This window comes from Mobula birostris, chromosome 7 (assembly GCF_030028105.1).
Source record: "Mobula birostris isolate sMobBir1 chromosome 7, sMobBir1.hap1, whole genome shotgun sequence".
NCBI lineage: Eukaryota > Metazoa > Chordata > Chondrichthyes > Myliobatiformes > Myliobatidae > Mobula > Mobula birostris.
In genome coordinates this window covers 67,931,580-67,959,495 of record NC_092376.1, presented here as the reverse complement: position 1 = coordinate 67,959,495, position 27,916 = coordinate 67,931,580, and the positions used below count along the sequence as shown (strand labels likewise).

Sequence of the window (27,916 nt, the reverse complement as noted above, 5' to 3'; positions counted from 1 at the left end):
CCACGTGATCGGTCACCAGACCATGTCGGTCACATGACCCGCTCCGGTAAAAGCGCCGTACGATGTGGGTGCCTGTAGCTTGAACCATGGTGTGGTATTTGTGTGTTCTGTCTTTCCTCATCGTGCTCTCCACGGGCTCCACTTTCGCAGATACGCCGGCCAACTGTTCTTACGAAGATTTGCTAGGTACCTGGGTGTTTCATGTTGGGCAGGAAGGGCAGGACAGAAATGTTGATTGCTCCAGCATGGGTGAGTTTAACACAAACTCTCTGTAAAACTTCACCGAATCGGCTGCTTTCTTAAATCTACTTGTAGGACGATTTATGTTAATAATCTGAAATTTTAATGGTTAACTTTACAAACATGTAACTAGTCCCTGATCGATAAACTGCTTAAACTTCCTGGAGAGCTGCAAACACGTTGAAAAGTCTCAAACCACCAAACGATATCACTGATTTCTGCGATAATTGTCTGTTCTGATTTAGTGGTATGACCATATAACTTTTAATTGCTGTACTTTTTTAATGAGAAAAAGAACAACTCACTTTTGTCAGATAGGAATAGACCACAGACAATTTGACTCAGTAATGGGACAGAGATGTCCTTAGTTGTTTAGGCGCGTCGATTTTGCTTTTAGCGGAACTGTGAAAGCGAATCTATGCACAAGAAGCTAACATGAAAAAACCTGACCGTAGATGCTGGAATGTGGAACAAAAATACTGAAAGGATAGAGTTGAATCAGTCTCGACCCGAAACTTAAGCACTTTTATGGATGTCTTGTATGGGGGTGTTTAGTGGTTTATTATAAAGTCATGTTTAAATTGTAATGTTTAAACCACCCTGTGCTCCCTGAAGCCATTGTAATTCTGAGAAATATCCTGATCTCCTTTGTTTTTTTAAAAAAAACACTTGTACTAAAAAGAGGAATTTATCGTTTTCCAACTTGAAGAATCATTCCTTGTAGAACAAAAAGAAAATGAGAAAATTGGGCTCACAGCACAGGAACAGGCCCTTTGGCCTATGATATTTTGTCAAACTAATTTAACAACTGAGATCTAATTCCTTCTGCCCCCCCCCCCATGCTTTTCATATTCACGTGGCAATCTGCAAGCCCTTTTAAACATCTCAGTGGTATCTACCACCACCACTTCTTCTGGTAGTGCATTCTAGATACCTAAAACTTGTCTTGCATATCTCCTTTGAATTTGCTCTCTTCACACCTTAAATGCATGCCCTCTACTAATTAGGCATTTTGAAAATGGGGGGGGGGAGGGAGATACTCTTAAAGCAATGTCTAAACCTTGTAATCTTGTAAACTTTTCTATCACAAACAACAAGTGAGAATCTGCAGATGCTGGAAATCCGAGCAACACAGGTATTTGGGCCTAGCAGCATCTATGGAAAACAGATACAGTCGACGTTTCGGGCCAAAACTCTTCGGCAGGACTAGAGAGAAGAAAATGAGTAGATTTAAAAGGTGGGGGAGGGGAGAGAGAAACACAAGGTGACAGGTGAAACGGGGGGGGGGTGTATGAGGTAAAGAGCAGAGATGTTGATTGGTGAGATACAGGGCTGGAGAATGGGGGAGTCTGATGGGGATAGAAGGCCATGGAAGAAAGAAAAGTGGGGGGGGGGAAGAAAAGGAGCACCAGAGGGAGATGTTGGACAGGCAAGGAGATAAGGTGAGAGAGGGAAAAGGGGATGGGGATTGGTGAAGGAGTGGGGTGGGCGGGGGCCATTACCGGGAGTTCGAGAAATCAATGTTCATGCCATCAGGTTGGAGGCTACCCAGACGGAATATAAGGTGTTGTTCCTCCAGCCTGAGAGTGGCCTCATCGAGATAGAACATAGAATAGTACAGGCCCATCAGCTCACCATGTTGTGCTGGCCCTTAAACCCTGCCTCCTATATACCCCGCCCCACCTTAAATTCCTCCATATACCTGTCTAGTAGTCTCTTAAATTTCACTAGTGTATCTGCCTCCACCACTGACTCAGGCAGTGCATTCCATGCACCAACCACTCTCTGAGTTTAAAAAAAACCTTCCTCTAATATCCCCCTTCAACTTCCCACCCCTTACCTTTAAAGCCATGCCCTCTTGTATTGAGCAGTGGTGCCCTGGGGAAGAGGTGCTGGCTGTCCACTCTATCTATTCCTCTTAATATCTTGTATACCTCTATGTCTCATGTCTCATCTCATCCTCCTCCTCTCCAAAGAGTAAAGCCCTAGCTCCCTTAATCTCTGATCGTAATGCATACTCTCTAAACCAGGCAGCATCCTGGTAAATCTGCTTTGTACCCTTTCCAATGCTTCCACATCCTTCCTATAGTGAGGGGACCAGAACTGGATACAGTACTCCAAGTGTGGCCTAACCAGAGTTTTATAGAGCTGCATTATTACCTCGCGACTCTTAAACTCTATCCCTCAGCTTTCTTAGCTACCCTATCTATGTGTGCGGCAACTTTCAGAGATAGTAGAGGAAGCCATGGATTGACGTAGGGGAACTGGAATTAAGATGGGTGGCCACTGGGAGATCCTGCTTCTTCTGGTGGATGGAGCGTAGGTGCTTGGCAAAACGGTCTCCCAATCTACGTTGTGTCTCACTGATGTACAGGAGGCCACACTGGGAGCACTGGTAACAGTACATGACAGCAACAGACTCACAGGTGAAGTGTCGCCTTACCTGGAAGGACTGTTTGGGTTCCTGAATGGTAGTGAGGGAGGTGGTTTAGCTGCAGGTGTAGCACTTGTTCTACTTGAAGGAATAAGTGCCAGGAGGGCAATCAATGGACAGGGGAGTCGAGTAGGAAGCAATCCCTGTGGAAAGTAGAAAATGGGGATAGGGAAAGATGTGCTTGGTAGTGGGATCGAGTTGAAGGTGGCAGAAGTTCAGGAGAATTGTGTGCTGGGTGCGAAGGCTGGTGGGGTGATAGGTGAGGACAAGAGAAACCCTATCCCTGGTAGGGGGGCAGGAGGATGGGTTAAGAGCAGATGTATGTGAAATGGAAGAGAGGCGGTTGAGGACAGCATTGATGGTGGAGGAAGGGAAGCCCGTCTTTGAAAAAAGAGGACATCTCCTTCATTCTAGAATGAAAAGCCTCATCCTGAGAGCAGATGTGGCAGAGACGGAGCAATTGAGAGAAAGGGGCAGTGTTTTTAAAAGTAACAGGGTGGGAAGAGGTATAGTCCAGGTAGTTGTGAGAGTCCATGGGTTTATAATAGCATCAGTAGATAAGCTGTCTCCAGAGATAGTGAAGGTGAGATCGAAAAAGTGGAGGGAGGTGTTGGAAAGGGACCGGGTAAATTTGAAGTTGGAGGCAAAGTTGATGAGATGGACAAGCTCAGCATGGGTGCAGGAATCAGCAGCAATGCAGCGTAGGAAAGTGGGGGGCAGACACCAGTGTAGGATTGGAACATGGACTGTTCCATGTAGCCAACAAACAGGCTGGCTTAGCTGGGACCCATGTGAGTGCCCATGGCTACACCTTTTGTTTGAATGAAGTGGGAGGAGCCAGAGGAGAAATTATTAAGAGTGAGGACAGGTTCCACTAGATGGATGAGAGTGGTGATGGAGGGGAACTGGTTCAGTCTGGTGACAAGTTTTCTAGATGGAGTAGAGTGGTGGTTTTAGGTCTCTTAGCCTCTGCTGTGGCAGAGAAAACAAACTTAGTTTGTCCAATCTCACATTATAGCACATGCCTTCTAATCCACAAAGTTCACAAGAATGATTCCAGGAATGAAATGGCGATCGATGGCTCTGGGCCTACATTCCCTGGATTTCAGAGGAATGAGAGGTGACCTATTTGAAACCTATCGAATGTTGAAAGGCCTAGATCAAGTGGATGTGGAGAGCGTTTTTCCTATGATGGGAGAGTCTAGGGCCAGAGCGCAGTGCTTCAGAATAGAAGGACATCCATTTAGAATGGAAATGCGAAAGAGTTTCTTTAGTCAGAGCGTGGCAAATCTGTGTAATTTGTTTCCACAGATGGCTGTGAGATCAGGTCATTGGGCGTATTTAAGGTAGAAGTGGATGGGTTCCTGATTAGTCAGGGTGTGAATGGTTGCAGGGAGAAGGCAGGTGAATGGAGTTGAGAGGGAAAAGGATCAGCCATGATGAAATGGCAGAGCAGACTTACTGGCAGAATGGCCTAATTCTGCTCCTGTGTCTTGTGGTGTAATCCAGGTAAACCTCTATTGTTCCCTCTCTGGAGCCTTGTATCCTCTTGCAATGAGGTGACCAGAATTGAATATAATACTCCAGATGTGGCCTAAATCAGGGGTCCCCAACCTTTTTCGCACTGTGGACCGGATTCATATTGACAATATTCTTGGACTGGCCAACTGGGGGGGGGGGAGGGGGGGGAGGGTTGCCAATGAGTAGCAGTCAAATACATTGAGTTTACCCCGAGAAAGACCACAATGACCATGAAGCCTTGCGCGGGCACCGGTGCGCATGCGTGTACGTGCCAATTTTTTTCTACAAATCGTTTTTGGCGATTCTGCTGGGGGGTGGGTGGGTGTTAATCACAAACGCAATATAGGTGATAAGTGGCTAATGCATTCAATTTCATTTCTAAAAGGGTGTATCTAACGAATTTAATGTTAAACACAGCGCATATTTTCCTTGCATGAATATAGTGATAAGTCAATTATCAGGGGAGGACGGGGAGCTTGAAGTAAGTGTTGAACAAACTTCCAGTAGAAGTGGTAGAGGCAGGTTCGGTATTGTAATTTAAAGAAAAATTGGATAGGTATATAGACAGGAAAGGAACAGAAGGTTGTTGTGGGCTGAGTGCAGGTCGGTGGGACTAGGTGAGAGTAGCGTTCGGCACAGACTAGAAGGGCAGAGATCGCCTGTTTCCGTGCTGTAATTGTTATATGGTTATATAAGTCAATAGCATCATAACATTCTAAGTAACGTTTGGATATTAAACACACAGCACGTATTTTCCCCGTATGAACATATAAAATCATTGCAACACACCAATATCGCTGAATCAGTGGGAGCCCTGGGCTTGTTTTCCTGCAACAAGACAGTCCCATTGAAGGGTGATGGAAGACAGCGATACTCGAACGGGGTTCCTTATGTCCAGTCTATTCTGCAATTTAGTTTTCGTTGCATTCATTGCAGAGATATGTTGGAAATGGAAGCAATGTTTTCAGTGCTTTCATGGCTATCTCAGGATATTTAGCCTTGACTTTGATCCAGAATACCGGCAGAGATGTTATGTCAAACATGCTTTTCAGCCCGCCATCATTGATCTCCTTCCTGCGCTGACATGGATGATGTGTGCGTAATGACCTCACTGCACTCAAGCTCAACGGTGGGCGTGACAGGGAATGTCATAGTCATACTTTATTGATCCCGGGGGAAATTGGTTTTTGTTACAGTTGCACCATAAATAATTAAATAGTAATATGTAAATTGTGCCAGGAAATAAGTCCAGGAATGAGGAAAGGTGCAGCTGACTCCTATAGCCAAATCACATCGTTTCCTGGCAGCCTGTTAGCGCATACTTTGCGGCCTGGTACCGGTCCGCGGCCCGGTGGTTGGGGACCACTGGCCTAAATAGCTGCAAATAACTTCCTGGCACTTGATTCAATGCCTTGACTAATAGAAGTAAACATACCGTCCGATCGGATTGCATGGGTGCTTTCAATCAGTTCTGGACTCCCGTGGTACATCAGTGCTGTTAAGGGTACTGCCATTAACTGTGTACTTTTCCTTTATATTTGATATTCTGCAATACAATACCTCACTTGTCTGGATCCACCTGTCACTTTCCCAATTGTATCTGAACTGGTGTATAATCCCACTATCTCTCTTGACTGTTTTCTACACTTCCACAACACTACCTGTCTTTGTCATCTGCAAATTTACTAATCCACTTTTTCTTATTTAAATGCTTTACATACTGTCACAAACAGCAGAGGTGCACGTCTGTGAAACATCCCTGGATGTGAGCCTCCTGACAGAGTAAGATCCGTTGACCATTGCCCTCTGTCTTCTGTGGGCAGGCTGATTCTGAATCCACGATCAAAATTGGGTTTATTATCACTGACATACAATGTAATTTGTTGATTTGCAGCAGCAGCACAGTGAACAACCTATAAACAACAAAAGTAAATAGTGCAAATGATCAATAACAAGGTAGTGTTCGTGACGAGATTTGTGAACCATTCAGGAATGTGATGGCAGAGGGGAAGAAGCTGTTGTGAAAATATTGAGTGTGGGTAATAATGTGAGGAGGGCGTGTTCCAGATGTTAAGGGTCTTCACCTTGCAGCACCACCTGTTAAAATGTCATTGTGGATCTCCTGCATCTTCATGTTCTGGATGAGCCTAGTATTGGGGACTTTGTCAAATGCCTTATTAAAACCATGTAGTACAACATCTGCTCCTCTACCTTCGTCGATCACCTGCTCAAAAAAACTCAAATGAGTTAGACAGAACTTGCACTGCAAGAGCCATATTGAATGTCATGCTTTGCAAATGCTCAAATCCCAAGTTTAAGAACCTTCTCCAATAGCTTCCCTATGACTGACAGGAGACTCACTGGTTTGTTGTTTCCAGGATTACCCTTAAATGGGGGTGGCTCTAAGGAATATTCTTGTCGGAGTGGCTATACCTTTCTTATTTTTGGATTCTACCATATAAACAGTGGATGAGCCCTCTATTATGCCTGCTCTGAGTGCAGCTGTGCAATTCTCTCTGATTAGTAATGCATCTCGTTCTCCTTTCCCTCCTCCTGTAATCTCTTCTAAAACATTAAAACCCCTTGAACCTTTTTTGCGACGCGGACCGGTTTAATATTGACAATATTCTTGCGGACTGGCCAACGGGGGGGGGGAGTGGTGCGAGGGGGTAAGGTTGCCAACGGACAAGCGTAGCAGTCAAATACGTTGTGTTTGCCCCGAGAAAGACTACAATAACCATGAAGCCTTGCGCGGGCACCAGTGCGCATGCGTGTACGTGCTGATTTTTTTTTTCTCTACAAACCGTTTTCGGCGATTCTGTTCGGGGGGGGGTGTTAATCACGACTGGAATATAGGTGATAAGTGGCTAATGCACAATTTCATTTCTAAAAGGGTTTATCTAACGAATTTAATATTAAACATGCAGCGCATATTTTCCTCGCATGAATATAGTGATGTCAATTATCAGGGGAGGACAGGGGAGCTTGAAGTAAGTGTTGAACAAACTTCCAGTAGAAGTGGTTGAGGCAGGTTCGATATTATCATTTAACAAAAAATTGGATCGGTATATGGACAGGAAAGGAATGGAGGGTTATGGGCTGAGTGCAGGTTGGTGGGACTAGGTGAGAGTAAGCGTTCAGCACGGACTAGAAGGGCAGAGATGGCCTGTTTCCGTGCTGCAATTGTTATGTGGCTATATAAGTCACTTATAAGTCAATAGCATCATCACATTTTAATTAATGTTTGGATATTAAACACACAGCACATATTTTCTCCGTATGAACATATAAAATCATTGCAACACACCAATATCGCTGAATCAGTGGGAGCCCTGGACTTGTTTCCCTGCAACAAGACGGTACCATCGAGGGGTGATAAGAGACACCGATATTCGAAGGGGGTTCCTCATGTCCGGTCTACTCCACAATTTAATCTAATTTAATTAGTTAATCTAGTAATATAGTTTTCGTTGCATTCATTGCAGAAATATGTTGGAAATGGAAGCAACGTTTTCAGTGCTTTCATGGCTATCTCAGGATATTTAGCCTTGACTTTGATCCAGAATGCCGGCAGAGATGTTATGTCAAACATACTTTTCAGCCCGCCGTCATTTGCAGGCTCGAGGAGTTGATCTTCTTCCTGCACTGACGTGGATGACGCGTAGGTAATGACCTCGCGTGTGTCCGATCTCAACAGTGGGCATGACAGGGAATGAGGAAAGGTGCAGCTGACTCATATCGCCAAATCATATTGTTTCCTCGCGGCCCGGTGGTTGGGGACCGCTGCTGTAGAACATTAAGAGGCTAGTCCTGTCCTCCTCTCTATCAGATCTCTGCAAAGGCCACAACATCATAGTTCCATGCATTGATGAATGCTCTAGGTTTCATCTGTCTTACCTGTAATACTCCTTGCATTATAATAAACACATTTCAACCCCTCTGCGCCATTGCTTCCATTATCTTTCTCCTGGCTTTACTTTATTACAGACCGACTGGTCATGATACCCTCCTTTCTCGCATCCCTTCCACTCCCTGACTTTATGCTTCGATTGACTTTCATTTCTGTGTCAACGTTCAGCCTCCAATCTGCTTCACTGCTACTTCAGATATCCACCCCCCGCCAATCTACCTGCTCCCTAGTAGTATAAACAAATTACCTGCTAGGATATTGGAGCCCATCCAGTTCGGGTGCTGCCTATCCCTCTTGGTCACTTCTGTCCCAGAAGAAATTCCAGTGGTTCAAAAATATGCATCCCTGCCTTTTGAACCAACTCTTCTGCTGTATCCTGTTATTGCCCTCATAGCACATAGCTCTTGGAATAATCAAGAAATTACTGCCCTCAAGGAACTGCTTTTCTACCTTTAGTGATTCCCAATATTCACTCCACAGAACATCATTCCTTTTTCTATCCATGTCATTTGTGCCAGCATACACAATAACTTCTGGCTGCTCCTCAAATGTTCTGTAATGGCTCAGACACCCCTGACCCTGGCAACAAGGAGGCATAGCACCATCCTGGAGTCTCTTGAATATACAGATTCTGCTGACTGACCGTAATAGGCCTCTTGTCACTAAAGCCCTGCTTGTCTTCACCCTTCCCTGCTACCATCTAAAATGGTACTGTCACGTCAGAAGAATAACACCTCATTTTCTGTTCCGGATAGCCTCGACCTGATGGCATGAACATCAATTTCTCTAACTTACAGTAATTTCTCCCTCTCTGCCTTCTGTCTTTTTCCATTCCCTATTCTGGCTCCCCTTTTACCCCTTCTCTTCAGGTGCATCCAGTGCCCCTCCTCCTCCCGTCCCTCCCTAATCTAATCTAACCTAGCAGATTCCTTTTTCTTCAGTCCTTTATCTTTTCCACCTATCACCTCCCAGCTTCTCACTTCATCCCCCTCCCCCACCCACCTACCTTCCCTCTCACTGGCTTCACCCTATAACTTTCTAGTTTGTACTCGATCCCCTTTCCCTCCTCCTTATTCTGATTTCTGCCCCCTTTTTCAAGACAAGTCAGATCAATTTTAAGTTTATTGTCATTCAGCCGTACCATTTATTATAGCGAAGTGAAACATCATTCTCTGGGGCCAAGGTACAAAACATAGTACATATAGTTACAATCCAGCACGTATGCTGAGAAGTGGCAGATGGAGTTCAACCCGGAGAAGTGTGAGGTGGTACACTTTGGAAGGACAAACTCCAAGGCAGAGTACAAAGTAAATGGCAGGATACTTGGTAGTGTGGAGGAGCAGAGGGATCTGGGGTTACATGTCCACAGATCCCTGAAAGTTGATAGGGTAGTTAAGAAAGCTTATGAGGTGTTGGCTTTCATAAATCGAGGGATAGAGTTTAAAAGTCGAGGGGTAATGATGCAGCTCTATAAAACTCTGGTTAGGCCACACTTGGAGTACTGTGTCCAGTTCTGGTCGCCTCACTGTAGGAAGGATGTGGAAGCATTGGAAAGGATACAAAGCAGATTTACCAGGATGCTGCCTGGTTTAGAGAATATGCATTATGATCAGAGATTAAAGGAGCTAGGGCTTTACTCTTTGGAGAGAAGGAGGATGAGAGGAGACATGATAGAGGTGTACAAGATAATAAGAGGAATAGATAGAGGTGCTGGCTGTCCACTCTTCCCCAGGGCACCACTGCTCAATACAAGAGGGCATGGCTTTAAGGTAAGGGGTGGGAAGTTCAAGGGGGATATTAGAAGAAGGTTTTTTACTCAGAGTGGTTGGTGCGTGGAATGCACTGCCTGAGTCAGTGGTGGAGGTAGATACACTAGTGAAGTTTAAGAGACTACTGGACAGGTATAAGGAGGAATTTAAGGTGTGGGGGGGGGGGTTATATGGGAGGCAGGGTTTAAGGGTCAACACAACATTGTGGGCTGAAGGGCCTGTACTGTGCTGTACTATCTATGTTCTATACAATCACAAAATAATTATTAGTTTGTCCCTGAGTGGCATAGCCTGAAAATTGACAGGTTGACATAAAGTGCACTCTTGTGTAAGACAGTATAATGTTACTGGCACTACAGTAAAACAAGCAGTCGTATAAATATTTCAAATAGCAGCAATTAAAGATGTAAAGTGACCAGTGTAGAATGAGAGAAACCCCAATGATGTTTGCAGCAGTCCGTTATCCTGCAGGATCTTGCGATCTGATGGTTGCAATTCCTGTACCAGATGGTAATACAACTAGCCCTTTCCAGTCCTAATGAAGGGTCTCAGCCTGAAATGTTGACTCTTTATTCATTTCCATAGATGCTGCCTGACTTGCTGAGTTCCTCCAGCATTTTATTTGGGTTGCTTTGGATTCCACAAGAATCTTGCACTATTTGTCTACCTTTTTGATAGTTTTCCAACAGCCTGCAGCTTTCACTACTTCACTAAATCTCTCATCTGTGATGCGACCAGCCTCCTGGATGATCCTAAGTACATCCAGTTCCAGTTCTAGTTTCTTTATCAAGTCAGTCTGGAGCTGCATCTGGGCACACTTCTCACAGACATCATGAAAGCTATGAGCATTCTTCATCTCCTACATCCTGAAGGAGAAGCAGCCATCCCAGCTACACTAACTAGAAGAATAATTTTAAGGAAAAAAAAAACTTAATTTTTAGGCTCAGCAAAAGCTCATCAAAGCCAAACTCTTGGTGCTTTTGCTCAAACACTGCACTTACAGTTTATTAATTAAAAGTTCTATGATTTTTCTTGCATAGGTCCTCCAATAAAAACTGTGACTGTACATCTCCAGAAGCTTGATACTGCTGAAAGAGAAGATGGAACATTTGGCTTCTTCACATTAATTTACAACCAAGGTTTTGAAGTGGTTCTTGGTAATTACAAATGGTTTGGTTTTTTTAAGGTTGGTCTCAGTTTTTAAAACATAATGAAATCTGCTCAAATAAATGCATATTGTTCATATGATTCACTTGCCTCTGATCTTGAGTTCATGTAGACTTCAATTGTAAACTTTAGATGAGGTTTAACAATGACTTGATGTCTCCTTTAAGTAGATTCAAAGGGCTTAAGAGATGCACTTAAAGAGCAGGGCAGTATTCCTGGTCCCCTGGTCAATATTCAGCTGTCCATTAACATTTCTGCAATTATCTGATCATATACAGTATTTGGTTATGGTTTGATCGCGTGTGATGAAATCCAGTATTGCTGTTGGATGAGATTTTCACCACATGACAATACCTGTTGGGGGGGAAATGTTGGAATGCAGGCCCATAAAGTTAGTGGTTTAAATTTCTGAATGAGCAAGGAATTTTCCAGAATTCTGTCCAAAACTCCTGTGTATTTTACTAAACATATGTAATCTTTTTATTGTGATGATGATTTGCAAACAACCTTCATTTAAAATTCAAAGTGAATTCAAATAATACAGGACATCATTACAGGACAAGTTGCCATAGCTGTTACACTGCTAGTCATGATTGCTTACAAAAGTAAAGGGTGGTAGAAATAATACAAATGTCTTTTAAGTTTCCTTTGGTGCATTTCTAGCAGGAGATAGTTTGTCAGAGCATATGCAGTGAGGAATTTTGTGTTGTGGAAAATTATTGGAGTAAAACTGAGGTAATGATGTTTGACAATGGGAAAATATGAACATTTGCCCATGACTCAAAGCAACAAATTAAAGCTGGCATTCCAATACTGCACAAAACCTAAGTAATGATTCCAGAAAATGAGTTGTAATATGGAGAGTATGCATTCAAGATCCACCAATGAAGAAGGACATCTCAGTTTTACCTGTTATTAGCATCAGCTGATCAACTTGTACTCTCTCACATTTGTGTTGGTCCTTAGTTCACACAACTGAAGTAGACTAAGGTTACGTCCACACTAGACCAGATAATTTTGAAAACGCCGGTTTCGAGTAAAAACGACAGGCGTCCACACTACGCGTTTTTCAAAATATCTCTGTCCACACCAAAACAGATATTTGGGCAAATCTACTAAACAAGCGAAGAGGAAACGGTATAATACTTATGTTTCCATGGCGGCGTTGTGCTATTTCCAGAGAATAAAACTAGAGTACCAACAGCAACAGTGAAAGAAAGTTTTCAACAATCTCTTCGAGGAATACAAAGAAAATCTCCGCTGGAAAAATCAGACTGGAGTTCTTCGTTTAGACAGACAGTGAAGTTGAGCTGTTTCTGCGAGTTACACACGGCTGCAAAGCAGCAGAGATGTTTAATTCCAAACAAACTATTAACGTAGACACTGAAGTAAACAACACACGCATGAAGCCGTCCTCTACGCAAGATCAACGGGAGATTGCAATCTTCTGCCGCCAGACCTGCGCAGTATTTCTGACATTAATATTTTTAAAGATAGACTCAATCAAATCAACTTAGGGGATCTAGTCAAAAAAGCTCACTTTACAATTTAACTCTTACGCCATTCACACCGACTGTGCGTTATAACAGCCGTACGGCAGTGCTTGCGCAGTACCAAGCAGAAGCAGAAAAAGCATTGTTGTTGTGGTGTTGTCATGACGTTTTTAAATCTCTCCGTTTACCCCGTCTACACTACAATGCAAAGCAATCGTTTTCAAATTTACACACTGTTAGAGTGTTTTCTCAAAATCTCCATTTTTGGGGGATGAAAACGCCATTTCAGTGTGGACGGAAGGTCAAAACGAAGAGAAAAAGCTTTGTTTTCAAAATTATCCGGCATAGTGTGGACATAGCCGAAGACCAGGGTTTATAGTTCTTTGTGTTTCTGTATAGTGTTTTTCCCATCATCATCAACCTTTTTTGTAAATTTGTCACACCTCCCTCTTAATTAACATCCTCTTGCATTTAATTTGTCTTTTGTCTATACCAGTCCTAGTTTTCTGCTGATACTTGCAGTCGGATTCTGTCATCTTTTAGACTTCAGATAATTTCCATTGCACATGTTATTTGCAACTACCTAGTCAGGCTATCATTTGTCTCCTTTGCTTGTTTGTACCCCATCATCAAGTCAAGTTTATTGTCATTTATATGCGTGTATATAATGTATATAGAAATGAGAACATTTCTCCAAACCAGGGTGTAAAACACAGTAATACACATAACACACAACTTAAAGTTATGTAAAATCACTCCCTAAGTGTGCAGTCTGACCTCCCTGTTTGGTTTTCATGTACTACTTAATGGACTTAGCTGAATTTAATTCATTGTGTTCTCATGTAAAGGTCCTAAATGTATGTAGCGTCTCCTGACTACATATTATAAAAGTTCAACATCATGCAGGATGAATAATATTGAACAGAAAAAGAGTTAAAATAGACATAACATTGAAGAGAAGTGTTGAGATATGATGCTTTATGTATGTGGATTAATTTTAAAAATGATATGTGTGTGATTGGGGGGGAAAAAATCAGTTTACTGTATGGATAGCCTTGCACTACTTACAAATATATATTATATTTTATTTTCCCTCCTGCCTGGCCCTTTAACTATTAATAGTACAAGAAACAAGGCACAAATGTAACTAGCTACTGTCATGAAACACTGCCAGGATGGGTGCATGATTCATTGGGTCGAAACTGGGCTTGCTTCTTTGGGAAGAAGAAAGCCAGGAATGTAAGAACTAACACAGTTCATTCAGAGAGAGACCTATTACGGTAAGCAAATTATTATTAATTAAATATGAAATGAAAGAAGTTCTTTTGGCATGTACACATTCCGTTTCTGCACCACTGTTGAAATAATAGCACCCTTAAAGCAAATTCTTTATGCAGATTCCAATTTGGTGCTAATTGTAAAACAGTTTGCAGTGATTGCCACTAATTTTGCCTGAGACCAGAAATTATAATCTAAAGAGAGACGTGCTTTTGGAATTTTAGGGTAATTTTAAAGTGTCTAATGTCATTTTCAATCCGTTTTCCATTCCTTTTTCAGGTTTTGTGTTTTAATTTGACATTCCTCCCACTTGCACTAGTCCGTTTGCATTAATTTCCAGTATTTGTGTTTTGTTGTTTAAGATTGTGGGTACTCACCCCAGCTATCTGTTTGCATCAACCTCCAAGGTTAAGCTTAACAGAAGATGCTGTTAGATTCCCTGCTGCAATTTCAGGGTGGGGGGAGAGGAAAAACAACTTAAAATTCCACAGTATTGTAAAATATAATATGTTCTTGAATCGGTTTTAACTTTTTTATTTAAAAAAAAAAGATACTACTTCTGTGGTGAAACTGGAGTCCATTAATACATTGCAAAAGTTATGCTCCATTTCCATTTCATATTTGATCTGTCAGCAAGGTAACACACAGCAGGATGTAGCAAGTTTCAAGTTCCTAACACGTATTGAATGAAGCAACCTGTAGATATTGCAAGTAAAGACAGACTTGATCTTCTAACATGTGTAGACCATTATCGAAATGTAACATAAACATTACTGTGATTTCATTTTGAGGAAGAAATTCAATTGTATACTTGGCCAGGTAGCTTGACACCTCTAAAAATTGGAGTGTTATTGAAATTTCTTCTCTTCTGAAATTTCTTCTCGCCTGCAGGTTGTAATTAGGTTTTCTTTTATTAAAATATCTTTTGAGTGTGATGGGAACAACAGTCGAGAACAAGAGTGTGAAGGTGGCATAGTAAAGTAGGTGATTTCATGAAGCTGTGTCACTTATTGAGAATGAATGATGGAAGCTGAGGAGCAGAAAGTTACAATGAAACATGTGAATTGTGGAATATCACTGGGATGAAGAAGAGGTGTTGCTGAGGCGTTTTGCTATCAAGAGCAATTTTAAATGAGGGCAGTTATTTAATATAGTTGAAGATAAAATACGGGAATTAAGGTTGTAGTAACTAAAATGAGAGAAACGCTGTTGAATTTAATAATTAAATAATGTTTAATTATTTTAATAATTTAAAATAGTGAGCCCAGAATCATAGCAGTAGTATTGTTACAGCTTGGGGTAGTTTGGAGTTCAAATCCTACACTATACTGTAAGGAATCTCTATGTTCTTCCCTGCAGAATGCATAGGTTTTCCCTGCGTGTGCCAGTTTCCTCCCAGAGTGCAAAAACACACCGGAGGGGTTAATTTGTCATTATAAATTGTCCTGTGATCAGGTTGTATAGTAGCTGGGGTGGCATGGCTCAAAGGGTCTACACCACCCTGTGTTGCTAAATAAACAGCCATATGGCAAAGGCTTCTAAGAATAATAGTAAAGCATAATTTTCCTTAGTATGGTAATAGTAGGATCTTGGCTAAGGTAAAGTGATATTAAGTAGTTCTCCTTTTTTGGAATTGTGTTGCTTTCTTTCTATGATTAGGACATTGGCATTTGTAGATTGTATTGCTTGCTTCCTGTTCATGGGCAGAATAAATTTCCATTCTTCAGCATCCAATAATGTAAATATTGAAGACCTGACCTTTTTTATTTTTGTCATAAGAATATGGCACTACTGCCAAAGTGAATGTTATTGAAATGAAATAAATTAATAAATTAGTATAATTTATTACATTATACATTATTTTGGCAGTTGATTGTATAAAGCACTTGTAGGAAAAGCAGTTCTAAAATGCTGTAATTTAAAAAGAAATGTTTAGCACAATCACCTTCTGAAAGTTTCCAAAACAGCATTTTATAATTTTTTTGATCTATAGAAAATTCAATTCCAAATGGAAAATATGTTTATGTGCAAAGGAAGGAGGAAGGCCTTCCCAAGTCCCAGATAAAGTTGGGACACAGAAAACCTTTGCATTAAAGCTACTAATGGGAAATAGAAGGAGTATGAGGAACTAGAGTAGGTAATTTTAGACCATAAGACATAGGAGCAGAATTAGGCCATCTGGCCCATTGAGTGTGCTCCACCATTCAATCATGGTTGATCCTTTTTTTTTCTATCTCCTCCTCAACCCTAGTTCCTGGCCTTCTCCTCATAACCTTTGATGCCATGTCCAATCAAGAACCTATCAATCTTTGTCAAAATACATCCAAGGACCTGGCCTTCACAGCTGCATGTAGCAAACTCACCAGCCTTTGGCTAAAGAAATTTCTCAGCATCTGTTATCTCAGGATAAGTGCCCATCTGTCCTGAGGAGATGCCCTCTTGTCCTAGACTCTCACACCATGGGAAGCATCCCTTCCACATCTACTCTGTCTAGGCCTTTCAGCATTCGAAAGGTTTCAATGTGATTTCCCCTCTGCTTATCCTTCTGAATTCCAGCGAGTACAGACCCAGAGCCATCAAATGTTCCTCATATGATAAACCTTTCATTCCTGGAATTGTCCTTGTGAACCTCCTCTGGGCCTTCTTCAATGCCAGCTCATCATTTCTAAGATGAAGGGCCCAAAATTGTTCATAATAGTCGAGGTGAGGCCTCACCAGTGCTCTTGTATTCTAGGCCTCTTGAAATAAATGTTGAGATGGCATTTGCCTTCCTTACCACAGACTCAACCTGCAAGTTAGCCTTCAGGGTGTTCTGCACAAGGACTCCCAAATCCCTCTGCATCTCAGATTCCTGGATTTTCTCCCCATTTAGAAAATAGTCCGCACATCTACTTTTACTACCAAAGTGCGTGACCATGCATTTTCCAACATTGTATTTCACTTGTCACTTTCTTGCCCATTCTCCTAATCTGTTGAATTCCTTCTGCAACCTACCTGTTTCCTCAATACTACCAGCCCCTCCACCAGTCTTTGTATCATCTGCAAACTTGGCAACAAAGCCATCTATTCCATCATCTAAATCATTTATATACAGCATAAAAAGAAGTGGTCCCAACACCGACCCCTGCAGAACACCACTAGTAACTGGCAGCCGACCAGAAAAGGATCCTTTTATTCTCTTTTATTACTTTGAATAACTTGGTGTTGTTTTTCCTATATAATTGTAAATGTTTCCATACAGTTTATTGTTAACATTTTTGACATTGTTTTTTCTCTTTACATTCCCCAGTCTAGGTGAAGGATTTTGCTTTGTAATGTTTGAGCAAATTAAGTATGTATTATCCTTTATAAGTTTGGAATTCTTTTAATTGATCTGTTTCTTCCCCCACCTCTATCTTCAATAGCCTGTCTCAGAGACCATACAAGTCTGATGTGGATTTTGTGAAAGCAATAAACACAGTTCAAAAATCTTGGACTGCGGTGGTTTATGAAGAATATGAGAGATTCACAATTCTTGACTTAATTAAGCGTGCTGGTGGTCTTGGTTCACGGGTCCCCAGGTAGGTTTTGGTACTGTTACATCAAAGGTAGCCTTTCTCAGATAGAGTAATGTAAATGTCTGTAAAAATGTGAATGTTGCTTGTAAGATTGTATTGAATTTGCAAAATTCTAAGTCTCTGACTTTGTTCCCTGAATGTGCGTTGTAGCTGTGTTTCACCAACACGCGATCCAGGAAAACTTCAAAGAAAGTATTGCTTCCACTTGTGCTGATGTACTTCTGCAGTCGGTTAGTTGCATCTCCAATGCACACTGCTTCAGTTTTGCATCACCCAATCCTGTATAGATGACCCCTGTGTTATGGCAATTTGGGTAATAGAAATTGGCACTTATAAAATTTGCAAATCACTACCAAAATATCTGATGTATGGAGTAAAATTTATTCATGATATTTTTGAGGGGTTTAAAAATAAACTTTTTTTACTACTCATTACTTGCGTACTTGGGTAATGAGGTTTTGTGATACATAACCATAAGATATAAAAGCAGAAGTAGGCCATTTGGCCCATTTGAGTCTGCTCTGCCATTCAATCTTGGGCTGACCCATTTCTTCCAGTTAGCCCCACTCCCTTGCTCTCCCCATACCCTTTGATGCCCTGGCTAATCAAGAACCTATCTATCTCTGCCTTAAATACACCCAATGACTTGGCCTTCACAGCTGCTCATGGCAACAAATTCCAGATTTACCACCATCTGACTAAAGTAATTTCTCCGCATCTCAATTCTAAAAGGACATCCTTCAATCCTGAAGTCATACCCTCTTGTCCTAGAATCCCCTACCATGGGGAAATAACTTTGCCATATCTAATCTGTTCAGGCTTTTTAACATTCAGAATGTTGCTATGAGATTCCTCACCCCCCCCCCCCACCCCCACCTCCCCCCCATTCTCCTGAACTCCAGAGCTGCCAGACGTTCCTCATATGGTAACCCTTTCATTCCTGGAATCATTCCTGTGAATCTTCTCTGAACCCTTTCCAATGTCAGTATATCCTTTCTAAAATAAGGAGCCCAAAACTGCACACAATACTCCAAGTGTGGTCTCGCGAGTGCCTTATAGAGCCTCAACATCACATCCCTGCTCTTATACTCTATAACTTCTAGAAATGAATGCCAACATTGCATTCGCCGCCTTCACAACTGACTCTAGGGTATCTTGCACAAGGACTCCCAAGTCCCTTTGCATCTCTGCATTTTGAATTCTCTCCCCATCTAAACAATAGTCTGCCCATTGATTTCTTCCACCAAAGTGCATGACCATTCATTTTCCAACATTTTATTTCATTTGCCACTTCTTTGCCCATTCCCCTAAACTATCTAAGTCTCTCTGCAGGCTCTCTGTTTCTTCAACAGTACCTGCTCCTAACTTTGTATCATCAGCAAATTTGGCCATAAATCCATTAATACAGTAGTCCAAATCATTGACATACATTGTAAAAAGCAGTGACCCCTGTGGAACTCCACTGGTAACCTGCAGGCAGCCAGAATAGGATTCCTTTATTCCCTCTCTGTTTTCTGCCGATCAGCTAATGCTCCACCCACGCTAGTAACTTCCTGTAATTCCACGGGCCCTTATCTTGCTATGCAGCATTATGTGTGGCACCTTATCAAAGGCCTTCTAAAAATCCAAGTACACCATGTCAACTGCATCTCCTTTCTCGACCTGCTTGTAATTTCCTCAAAGAATTGTAGTAAGTTTGTCAGGCAGGATTCTCCTTTCAGGAAACTATGCTGGCTTTGGCCTATCTTGTCATGTGCCTCCAGGTAATCGCATCCCTAACAATAAATTCCAACAACTTCCCAACCACTGATGTCAGGCTAGCAGGTCTATAGTTTCCTTTCTGCTGCCTCCCACCCTTCTTAAATAGCAGAATAACATTTGCAATTTTCCAGTTATCCAGTACAATGTCAGAATCCATCAATTCTTGAAAAATCATCGTTATGCCTCTGCAATCTCTCCAGCTACTTCCTTCAGAACCCAAGGGTGCATTCCATCAGATCCAGGAGATTTATCCACCCTCAGACCTTTAAGCTTCCTGAGCACCACCTCAGTCATAACTTTCACTGCAGAAACTGCACTTCCCTGACACTCTTGAATGTCTGGTATACTGCAGACATCTTCCACTGTCATAACTGCATCTCTCATTGCAATATCTCCAGCCTCATTTTGTATTGGTCCTATATCTACCCTCAACTCTCTTTTACCCTTTATATACTTTTAAGAAAAAAGTTTTTAGTATCTATTTTGATATTAGTCGCCAGCTTCCTCTCATAATTCATCTTTTCCTTCTGAGTGACCTTCTTAGTTTCCTTCTGCAAGTTTTTAAAAGCTCCCCAATCCTCTATCTTCCCACCAGCTCTGGCTTCCTTGTATGCCCTCCCTTTTGCTTTTACTTTGGCTCTGACTTCACTTGTCAGCCACGATAGTGTCCTCCTCTTTGAAAATTTCTTCTTATTTGGAATAAATCTGTCTTGCACTTACCTCATTTTTCGCAGAAACTCCAGCCATTGCTGCTCTGCTGTCTTTCCTGCAAATGTCCCTTTCCAGTCAACTTTGGCTAGTTTCCCTCTCATGCCATTGTAATTTCCTTTATTCCACTGAAATACCGACATATCGGATTTTATTTTTTCCCCCTCAAATTTCAATGTGAACTCCAAGATATTGTGATCACTGTTCCCTGAGGGTTCCTTAACCTTGCACTGTCTTATCATCTCCGGATCATTTCCCAACAACCAATCCAGCACAGCCGATTTCCCCCAGTGGGGTCAACAAGCTGTTCTAAAAAGCTATCCCTTAGACATTCTACAAATTCTCTCTCGAGGTTCAGTACTGACCTGGTTTTCCCAATCCACTTTCATGTTAAAATCCCCAACGATTATCATGACATTGCCTTTTCTACCTCCTGCTGCAATTTGTAATCCATATTCTGGCTGCTGTTTGGAGGCCTGTATACAACTGCCATTATGGTTCTTTTTACCCTTGCCATTTCTTAACTCAACCCATAGAGACTCTACATCTTCCAATCCTATGTCATCTCTTTCCAATGATTTAATATTATTTCTTGTACACAGAGCCACACCACCCCCTCTACCTGCTAACCTATCTTTCCAATACACTGTATATCCTTGGACGTTCAGCTCCCAATGGCAGCCATCCTTTAGCCAAGTTTCAGAGATGGCCACAACATCATATTTGCCAATCTGTAGCTGAATTTCAAGATCTTTCATTTTATTCCTTATGCTGTGTGCATTCAAACACAGCACTCATTCCAGTATTTGTTGCTTTCTGATTTAACTGCAACATACCTCTAATGCCCTGTAACTCATGCCACTGGCTTTGATTAAGCCTCATCTCCTGCCTGTTCTTTCTATAATCTCTATTGCATGCTATCTTTTGATTTACTTCTGTTTTCCCCTTCCTCAGCCCTGTGAAACATTTCATAGGAACACAACCCAATTGGCCTCTGTAATACAGGGATCACCTACACTGGATTAAGGTCTCCATCTCTTCTCGTTTCTGCAATTCAAAGCTGTACAGGTTTATAAATCTGATTCCTAGAACTGGCAGATACAAATTGTTCTTTGCCATTTAGAAGAACGAGTTGATCCTATTGAAAGATTTAAAAACTGTGTAGATGCAGTGCCAATGCTTCCATTGGCCTAGAATAAAGAGTCTGTCTCAAAACAAAGATTTACTATTCAAAACAGAATTGAGAAGAATTTTATTTTCTGTGTAGTGAGTACTTAATCTGTAACTAAGTGGGCTGTGGAGGTCAGTTATTGAACATTCAAGATGGAGGTAAGTAGCTATTTTGATGTTAAGAGAAATGAGCAAATTGTGGTAGAAGCTTGACTATGACCCTGTTGAAAGGTGGAACAGGTATGAATGTTTAAGTAGCTTGCTGCAGTTTCTGTACCTTGTGCTCTTATATCCTTCAGTCAGAATGGACCGCAGTGCAAGGTTGAGGAACACCGCCACTGTTTGAGCTCATTCAAAATCCAGAGGTGCAAAAGGACTTGGGAGTTGTTGTGCAGGATTCCTTAAAGGTTAACTTGCAGGTTGAGTCCTTGGTAAAGAAAGCAAATGCAATATTAACTTTTGTTTTGAGAGGACTAGAATATAAGAGCAAGGATGTGATGCTGAAACTATAAGGCATTGGTCAGACTGCACTCGAGTAGTTTTGGGCCCCTTATCTAAGAAAAGATTTGTTGGTGTTGAAGCGGGTCTGGAGGTGATTCATGAGAATGATTCTGGGAATTAAAGGGTTAACATAGGAGGATCATTTGTTAGCTCTTGGCTGGTACTTGCTGGAGTTTAGAGAAATGAGGGGGGATCTCCTTGAAGCCTGTTGAATATTGAAAGCCTAGACAGAATGGATGCGGAGTGGTATGGTATGTCTCTGATACCATGTGAATCTAGAACCGGAGGGCACACCCACGGAACAGAGGGACGTCCATTTGGAAAAGAGATGAGAAGAAACTACTTTAGCAAGAGGATGGTGAATTTGTGGAATTCATTGCCATGGACGGCTGTGGATGCCAAGTCATTAAGTATGTTTAAAGCAGAGGTTGATAGGTTCTTGGTTTGTCAGGCCATCAAAGGTTACGGGGAGAAGGCAGGAGAATAGGGTTGAGAGGAATAATGAATCAGCCATGATAGAATGGCAGAGTAGACACAGAGCTGAATGGTCTAATTCTGCTCCTATATCTGTGGTCTAAAATTTGTTTTTCAAATAATTTTAAATTGCTAACTTGGTCACTACTTGAAACACTGTATTCTTTCTGCAATGGTTATTTAAATAGCCTATATTTTGTAACACAGAACAAATTCAATGAAGAGATCTTAAAGTAAGGAAATCAAAACCACTTTCATCTTGTGTTCAAAATAATTCGGCTTTAAAAATAGAGAGTAAGGATGCTTGATTATGCAAGCTGATATTTTTCCATAGTGATTAGTTGTTCTTTGATAGACGTCCAAAGCCTGCGCCTGTGTCGGAGGAAGTACTGAAGCTTGCAAATTCTTTGCCAGAATCATGGGACTGGAGAGATGTAGATGGAGTCAATTATGTTACTCCAGTTCGAAATCAAGGTAAGTCCGATTGTGTTTAGAAGTTTAAAAAGTTAAAAGTAAGATTTGCCTATGCTTTTGCTACATTTATGCAGTGAAATGATATGTAGCAGAAGTGAAAGGAGGAGATAAAGTATTTTTGGCACCCTTAGTAAGCTTGCCAAAATATTTTGTTGAGATTATTTAGGACCTTGATAAACTACACCTGGAATTCTATGACTAGATCTCATCTTTCAACCCAATGGTTTCAAAAGAGGGAGCACATGAAATAAACCAGTGATCCTTGATAAGGAAGATTATCTATTGATTATTAAGCAGAACCTACCAAAACTCATTCAGAAGAATAAAAGATGATCTCAGTGAAACATACAAAATTCTTATGACATGGAGACAGAGTGTGATGTTTCACTGGTTGGGATGGCCATTTAGGAGTAACATGAGAATAAATCTCTTTACCTGTACGTTAGTCTCTGGAGTTCTTAACCAAGGAGCTGTGGAGGCTTAATCGCTGAGTATGAGACTGAAAGATTTTTGGATACTAAGAAAATCAAGGGATGCCAGAAAGTGACAATGATCTAGTTTCTACCGTGAATTATTTGCATCACAAAATTGCCTACAGTTTAGTAGAGTTGTCAGCAGCCAGTCTATTTGAGATCTGCAAAGATGATTAATGCAGGAAGTGTTATATTCTCATTGGGAGAAAACATTTATTATAGGGAGTGAGTAATGGATTATTAAACTATGATATTTGATGGTAGCATCCTTTGCTTTGCTTATTTTTCTATCACAAAGCCCACTGTGGCATTATCCACCTTTTATAATTTCATGCACCTTTATCAGGTTGCCCTTCAACTCCCTTCACTGCAGGGAAAGCACACCCAGCCTATCCAATCTCTCCAAACTAAGGTCATCCAATCCAACATCTCAGTGAATCTCCTCTGCACCTTCACCCTCTCTCATGTTAGGCATGGCCAGTAACATTTATGCCACACAAATGCCAGCCAGTAATCTGTCTTATGTTTTTGCCTCCCTGCTGGCAAAGACTGCCTCATTATTTGAGGAGCTACGAATAGAATTAAACTGTATAATCATCAACTGTGGAACTAATTGCAAGATCTTTACTGATTTTCTTTTTGCAGTGGCAATATTTTGGAGTCTAGAGCTACATTATACTTTGGATTTTTTTTTTTTTTACTTTGTTAAGGTTTCAATTTTATTGATACACACTTAATCAGTTGAACCAATAGCATAATTTGTATATATAAACTGAGAAGTTTTTTGAATTCTTTTAAATGTAGTTGAATAGTGATCATGGATGAGATTGGCATAAGCAGTTTGATTATTTAAAAGTAATGAGCTACATTCAATTTTGTATTCTGAAATTTAAGTGTTGAAACAGTTAACTTTAAAACCATGTTTTGGGTTATTGTTCATATTTTTATATTTGTGTTTGACTGCCATCATTTCCGACTCTGAATTTTCATGCTACCAGCTTTCAGTCCCCACTTACAATGCCATGTTTAATTAAAAGTTTACAGTGCACTGTATATATATTTTACATTTTTGGTTTTTATGTAAAGTATGAAAACAATCAGCATCGTAGACTTGTTCTGGTGTTAGACTTTCCTGATCAACAGACACTTTGAAAATTTAATGCCTTGCTTTTTCATAAATTTCTGCAACCAGCCCCTGAACGTTTACAATTACCTTCACTTTGTTGATAGATCTTTGCTTGTTTCATGATCAGCATGTGTTCACTCCAATGCTAACGATACACGATCAAGAACTTCATTTTTTGCTTTATGCAGTTTTTCTATTTTTCATAAATTTCTGTTCATTACAGATGTCAGGTCACTTCTCAGAATTGTCTGTGGTGTGCAGAGACCTGTGAGTTGCCTGGAACTTCCTCAGAGCCTTTTGGAATTTTCTGCTTTTGGTGTCATGTCAGCATTCAAAAAAAATTTGGGGTTTTGGAGGTTTACAGATTTTTGAATTTTTGTATAAAGGGCACTCAACCTTTATTTGCAGAACATCCATTAGCATTCTTAGAATAATTATAGATGTTAGAAGATAAAGAATTTTTTAAATTTAATAATGAACCCAAGGAATCATTGATTTTGTAGTTTAAATTATAATCAACTCCATACACTCAAAACAAAAGCAATTTGTTTAATGTACATCTGTACATTAATGCAAAGTGCTAGTTCTGTTGCAGGAATCCAGCAAGCCACCGAAATGTGCTGCTTGCAACCTTGCTCACCAAGAGTAAGCTTAAATCATTTGAACTGAGTGCATTTGGAGTATTTGTAATATTTCTTGGAAAATATTACACAAGTTATGAGGCCCTAGTGAGGAGTTAAAATGACATCCTGTACCATTGTTATTAGTTAGTAAACTCTAACCTGAAAAGAAACTTTGTCTTCCTTGCAGCAAAGAAGTGCCTTTAGTTTCATTTCTGCTTTAATCATCTGTGCATTTTTTTTTTTTTTTTTTTTTTTTTTTTTTTTTTTTTTGAAGTTTTGGTTTGCTATCCAATTTCCCTATGTGAATACTTGGATTGGCTGCTGTGCTGTTTGATGCCTTTGCAATTGCTGGACGTCAGGGGACTTGCTAAATTGGATTTGTTTTGTTTCTCCACACAATCTTCTATAAACTCTTAAAAATTCCAAGCAAATCAGCAGTTTCTGAAATACTCAAACCACCCCATCTGATGCCAACAATCATTCCACAGTCAAAGCCATTTAGATTGAATTCTTCCCCATTCTAATATGTGTTATGAACAACAACTGAACCTCTTGACCATGTCTGTATGTTTTTATGCATTGAGTTGCTGCCACATGATTGCCTGATCTGCATGAATGAGCAGATGTGCAATTGTTCTTAATAAAGTGGTCACTGAGTGTGTAGCCGGATTATGTCCTTGTCAAATTATCTAAATTGGACTACTGCTGCATGCCACATTCATGCCAACAGCTTTTCACAAAACCACATTTAATTAGGTTGTCTGCAGCTCTTCCAGCTGCTGTCATGTTTGAAAAGCAGCTGCCAGGATAAGGGATTTGTAGTGCCAGGAAGAAATGTGTACATTTTCCTGCTGCAGTATAATGGTTTAAAATAATGATTCCATGTATGGGAAATGGGAAGTATTCATTTTTTGGTCAATTTTAATATTGCACTCTAATGTTTGAATAAAGATTTAATGGTTTTGTTTCTGTTCACTGTTTTGCCTGACCTTGCCTCTTTCTTCTACTCAAGGCACATGTGGGAGTTGTTATTCATTTTCTTCTATGGGGATGCTGGAAGCTCGGATTCGTATTTTGACAAACAACACACAGACACCAATCCTAAGCACTCAGCAGATAGTATCCTGCAGTAATTATTCACAAGGTATTTGACTTAAACCAGTCATGTTTAATTTATTTCTTTTTATGATCATGTTTTTAGATTGTGACTTTGCAAAACAATTTCAAGTAGATATTCTTGTGCTACAAAGCATGAATTAATATATTTTGTTATCAGGAATGTTATCTTCAAGTATTGAAACTCGACTGATTGTGTCAGTTTATTGTGTTGTACTTCACAGTCAAATTGGTTATTTTAATCAAAATGTGAGTGCATGATTGTTTGGTATAGTTGCTTTTTATAGATCTCATTGTGCATACAGATAATAACTCCTGTGTTACTGTGGGATGGCATGAAAGGTTACAGTATTCATTAGTCATCCAACATTTTAAGAGTTGAATTGAAATGGAAAGTGCTGGGAATGCTTAGTAGGCCTGGTGTAGAGAGGGAAACGTAATATTTTAGGTCAGTGACCTTTCATTAACTTTAGAATTTTAAGGTGGACTTCCTGAATGATGTACGTGGGTGTAGAACACTCCACCTGCAGGCAAATTGAACATCTCTAATATAATGGGAAAATATATCCACAGTGGCGTTGCTCAAATGAGATGTGCACATGAGACAAACTATATAATTTGCAATGTAATTAGTATCTAATTTGAGTTTAGTTCAGTAGTTTTGTTTCTTTAGCAGGCTAACAGTTAAATTTTGTTTATTTTGCACCTTGAATCTAGGATGGGAAAGTGGGTGTCGTAGCTGCTCTTTTTTTAATTTCACCCAAGTTTACTCAGTGATCTCTAACTTGTGCTTTTTAATCTCACCTAGGATGTATGGGAGGATTTCCATACTTGATTGCTGGAAAGTATGCCCAAGATTTTGGTGTGGTTGAAGAAGATTGCTTCCCTTACATCGGAAGAGATAGTCCTTGCACCATGAAGAGATCTTGCTACCATTATTACACTTCTCAGTATTATTATGTGGGAGGATTTTATGGTGCTTGTAACGAAGCAGCAATGAAACTTGAGCTGGTTAAAAATGGTCCTGTATCTGTTGCTTTTGAAGTTCACAATGACTTTTTTCATTATCATGGAGGAATCTATCACCATAGTGGATTATATGATCCATTCAATCCTTTTGAGCTGACTAATCATGCAGTGCTGCTAGTAGGCTATGGCACAGACTCTCAAACAAAGGAGAAGTATTGGATTGTTAAGAACAGCTGGGGTACATTTTGGGGAGAAAATGGTTACTTCCGAATCCTTCGTGGCACTGATGAATGTGCAATTGAAAGCATTGCAATAGCTGCTTCCCCAATTCCTAAACTTTAGAGGAGTAACCTTGTATGTTTGCTGAAAGTCAAACTGGAGAACCAACTGAATTTTGATTTTCATTTCTAAAATATTTTTGAAAAGGTTTTGCCTTTTGAAAAGATTTTTGCATTGCTACCCCACCTTCATTTGGTGTTTAATGTTTTTGCTTATAAAGCTGCTGGGCAATGATTTGGCTTTATGAAATACAATGGTCAGATTTCCAAATGATTGTTGCACTTGTTACTTCCTTAATATCATACTGCACTAAAGAATGTTTATGACTTTCAAATTTAGTTTATTTTTTAATTGCAAAATTTTTTTGCATAATCTGAATTGAGGCAAACCTATACTATCTTCATATCTGTAATTTAATATATAGGATGTTTTTAAAAATTCAAAATAATTAGTTGACAGGCATGCCTTAAGTTTAAGCAATATGAAAACAGTTGATTGTGGAACAAACTCTGATCTGCAAAAATACAAAATTATTGCCTTAAATCACTGATTAAAATATTAGTGTCTTCATCTGGCTCTTGACAGACAGGATTTACTGTTATCATATCTGTGATTTAAGTTGGATAATGCCTCTTTTTTAAAAGGGATCATACAGTTTTACATCAATTTTTAAATCTTTTTGGCGTGTGTGCCTTTTATATGGTTGTGGCAGTAAGGTGTTTTCTATTAAGGTTGCTGGGCAAACGTCTGAATGTTTGTGCAAAGACTTGATATATCTATAAATGGGTATTTTGCACTTGGTTATTAGTTACCTAAGTGTTTTGTCAATATTTTTAAATGATATATCTATTCCAATAAAAATGATAAAGCATT

At 40.3% G+C, this 27,916-nt stretch overlaps 1 protein-coding gene across 1 annotated transcript; it reads left to right on the top strand.

Moving 5' to 3' along the window:
* The first annotated feature begins 9 nt into the window (after nt 1-9).
* On the top strand, nt 10-27,916 carry ctsc (cathepsin C). The gene is made up of 7 exons (XM_072263362.1): nt 10-249; nt 10,915-11,060; nt 13,657-13,814; nt 17,217-17,372; nt 22,339-22,457; nt 25,692-25,823; nt 26,604-27,916. Exons 1-7 carry the CDS (start codon nt 87-89, stop codon nt 27,104-27,106), a joined length of 1,377 nt encoding a protein of 458 aa, XP_072119463.1. The 5' UTR covers nt 10-86; the 3' UTR covers nt 27,107-27,916.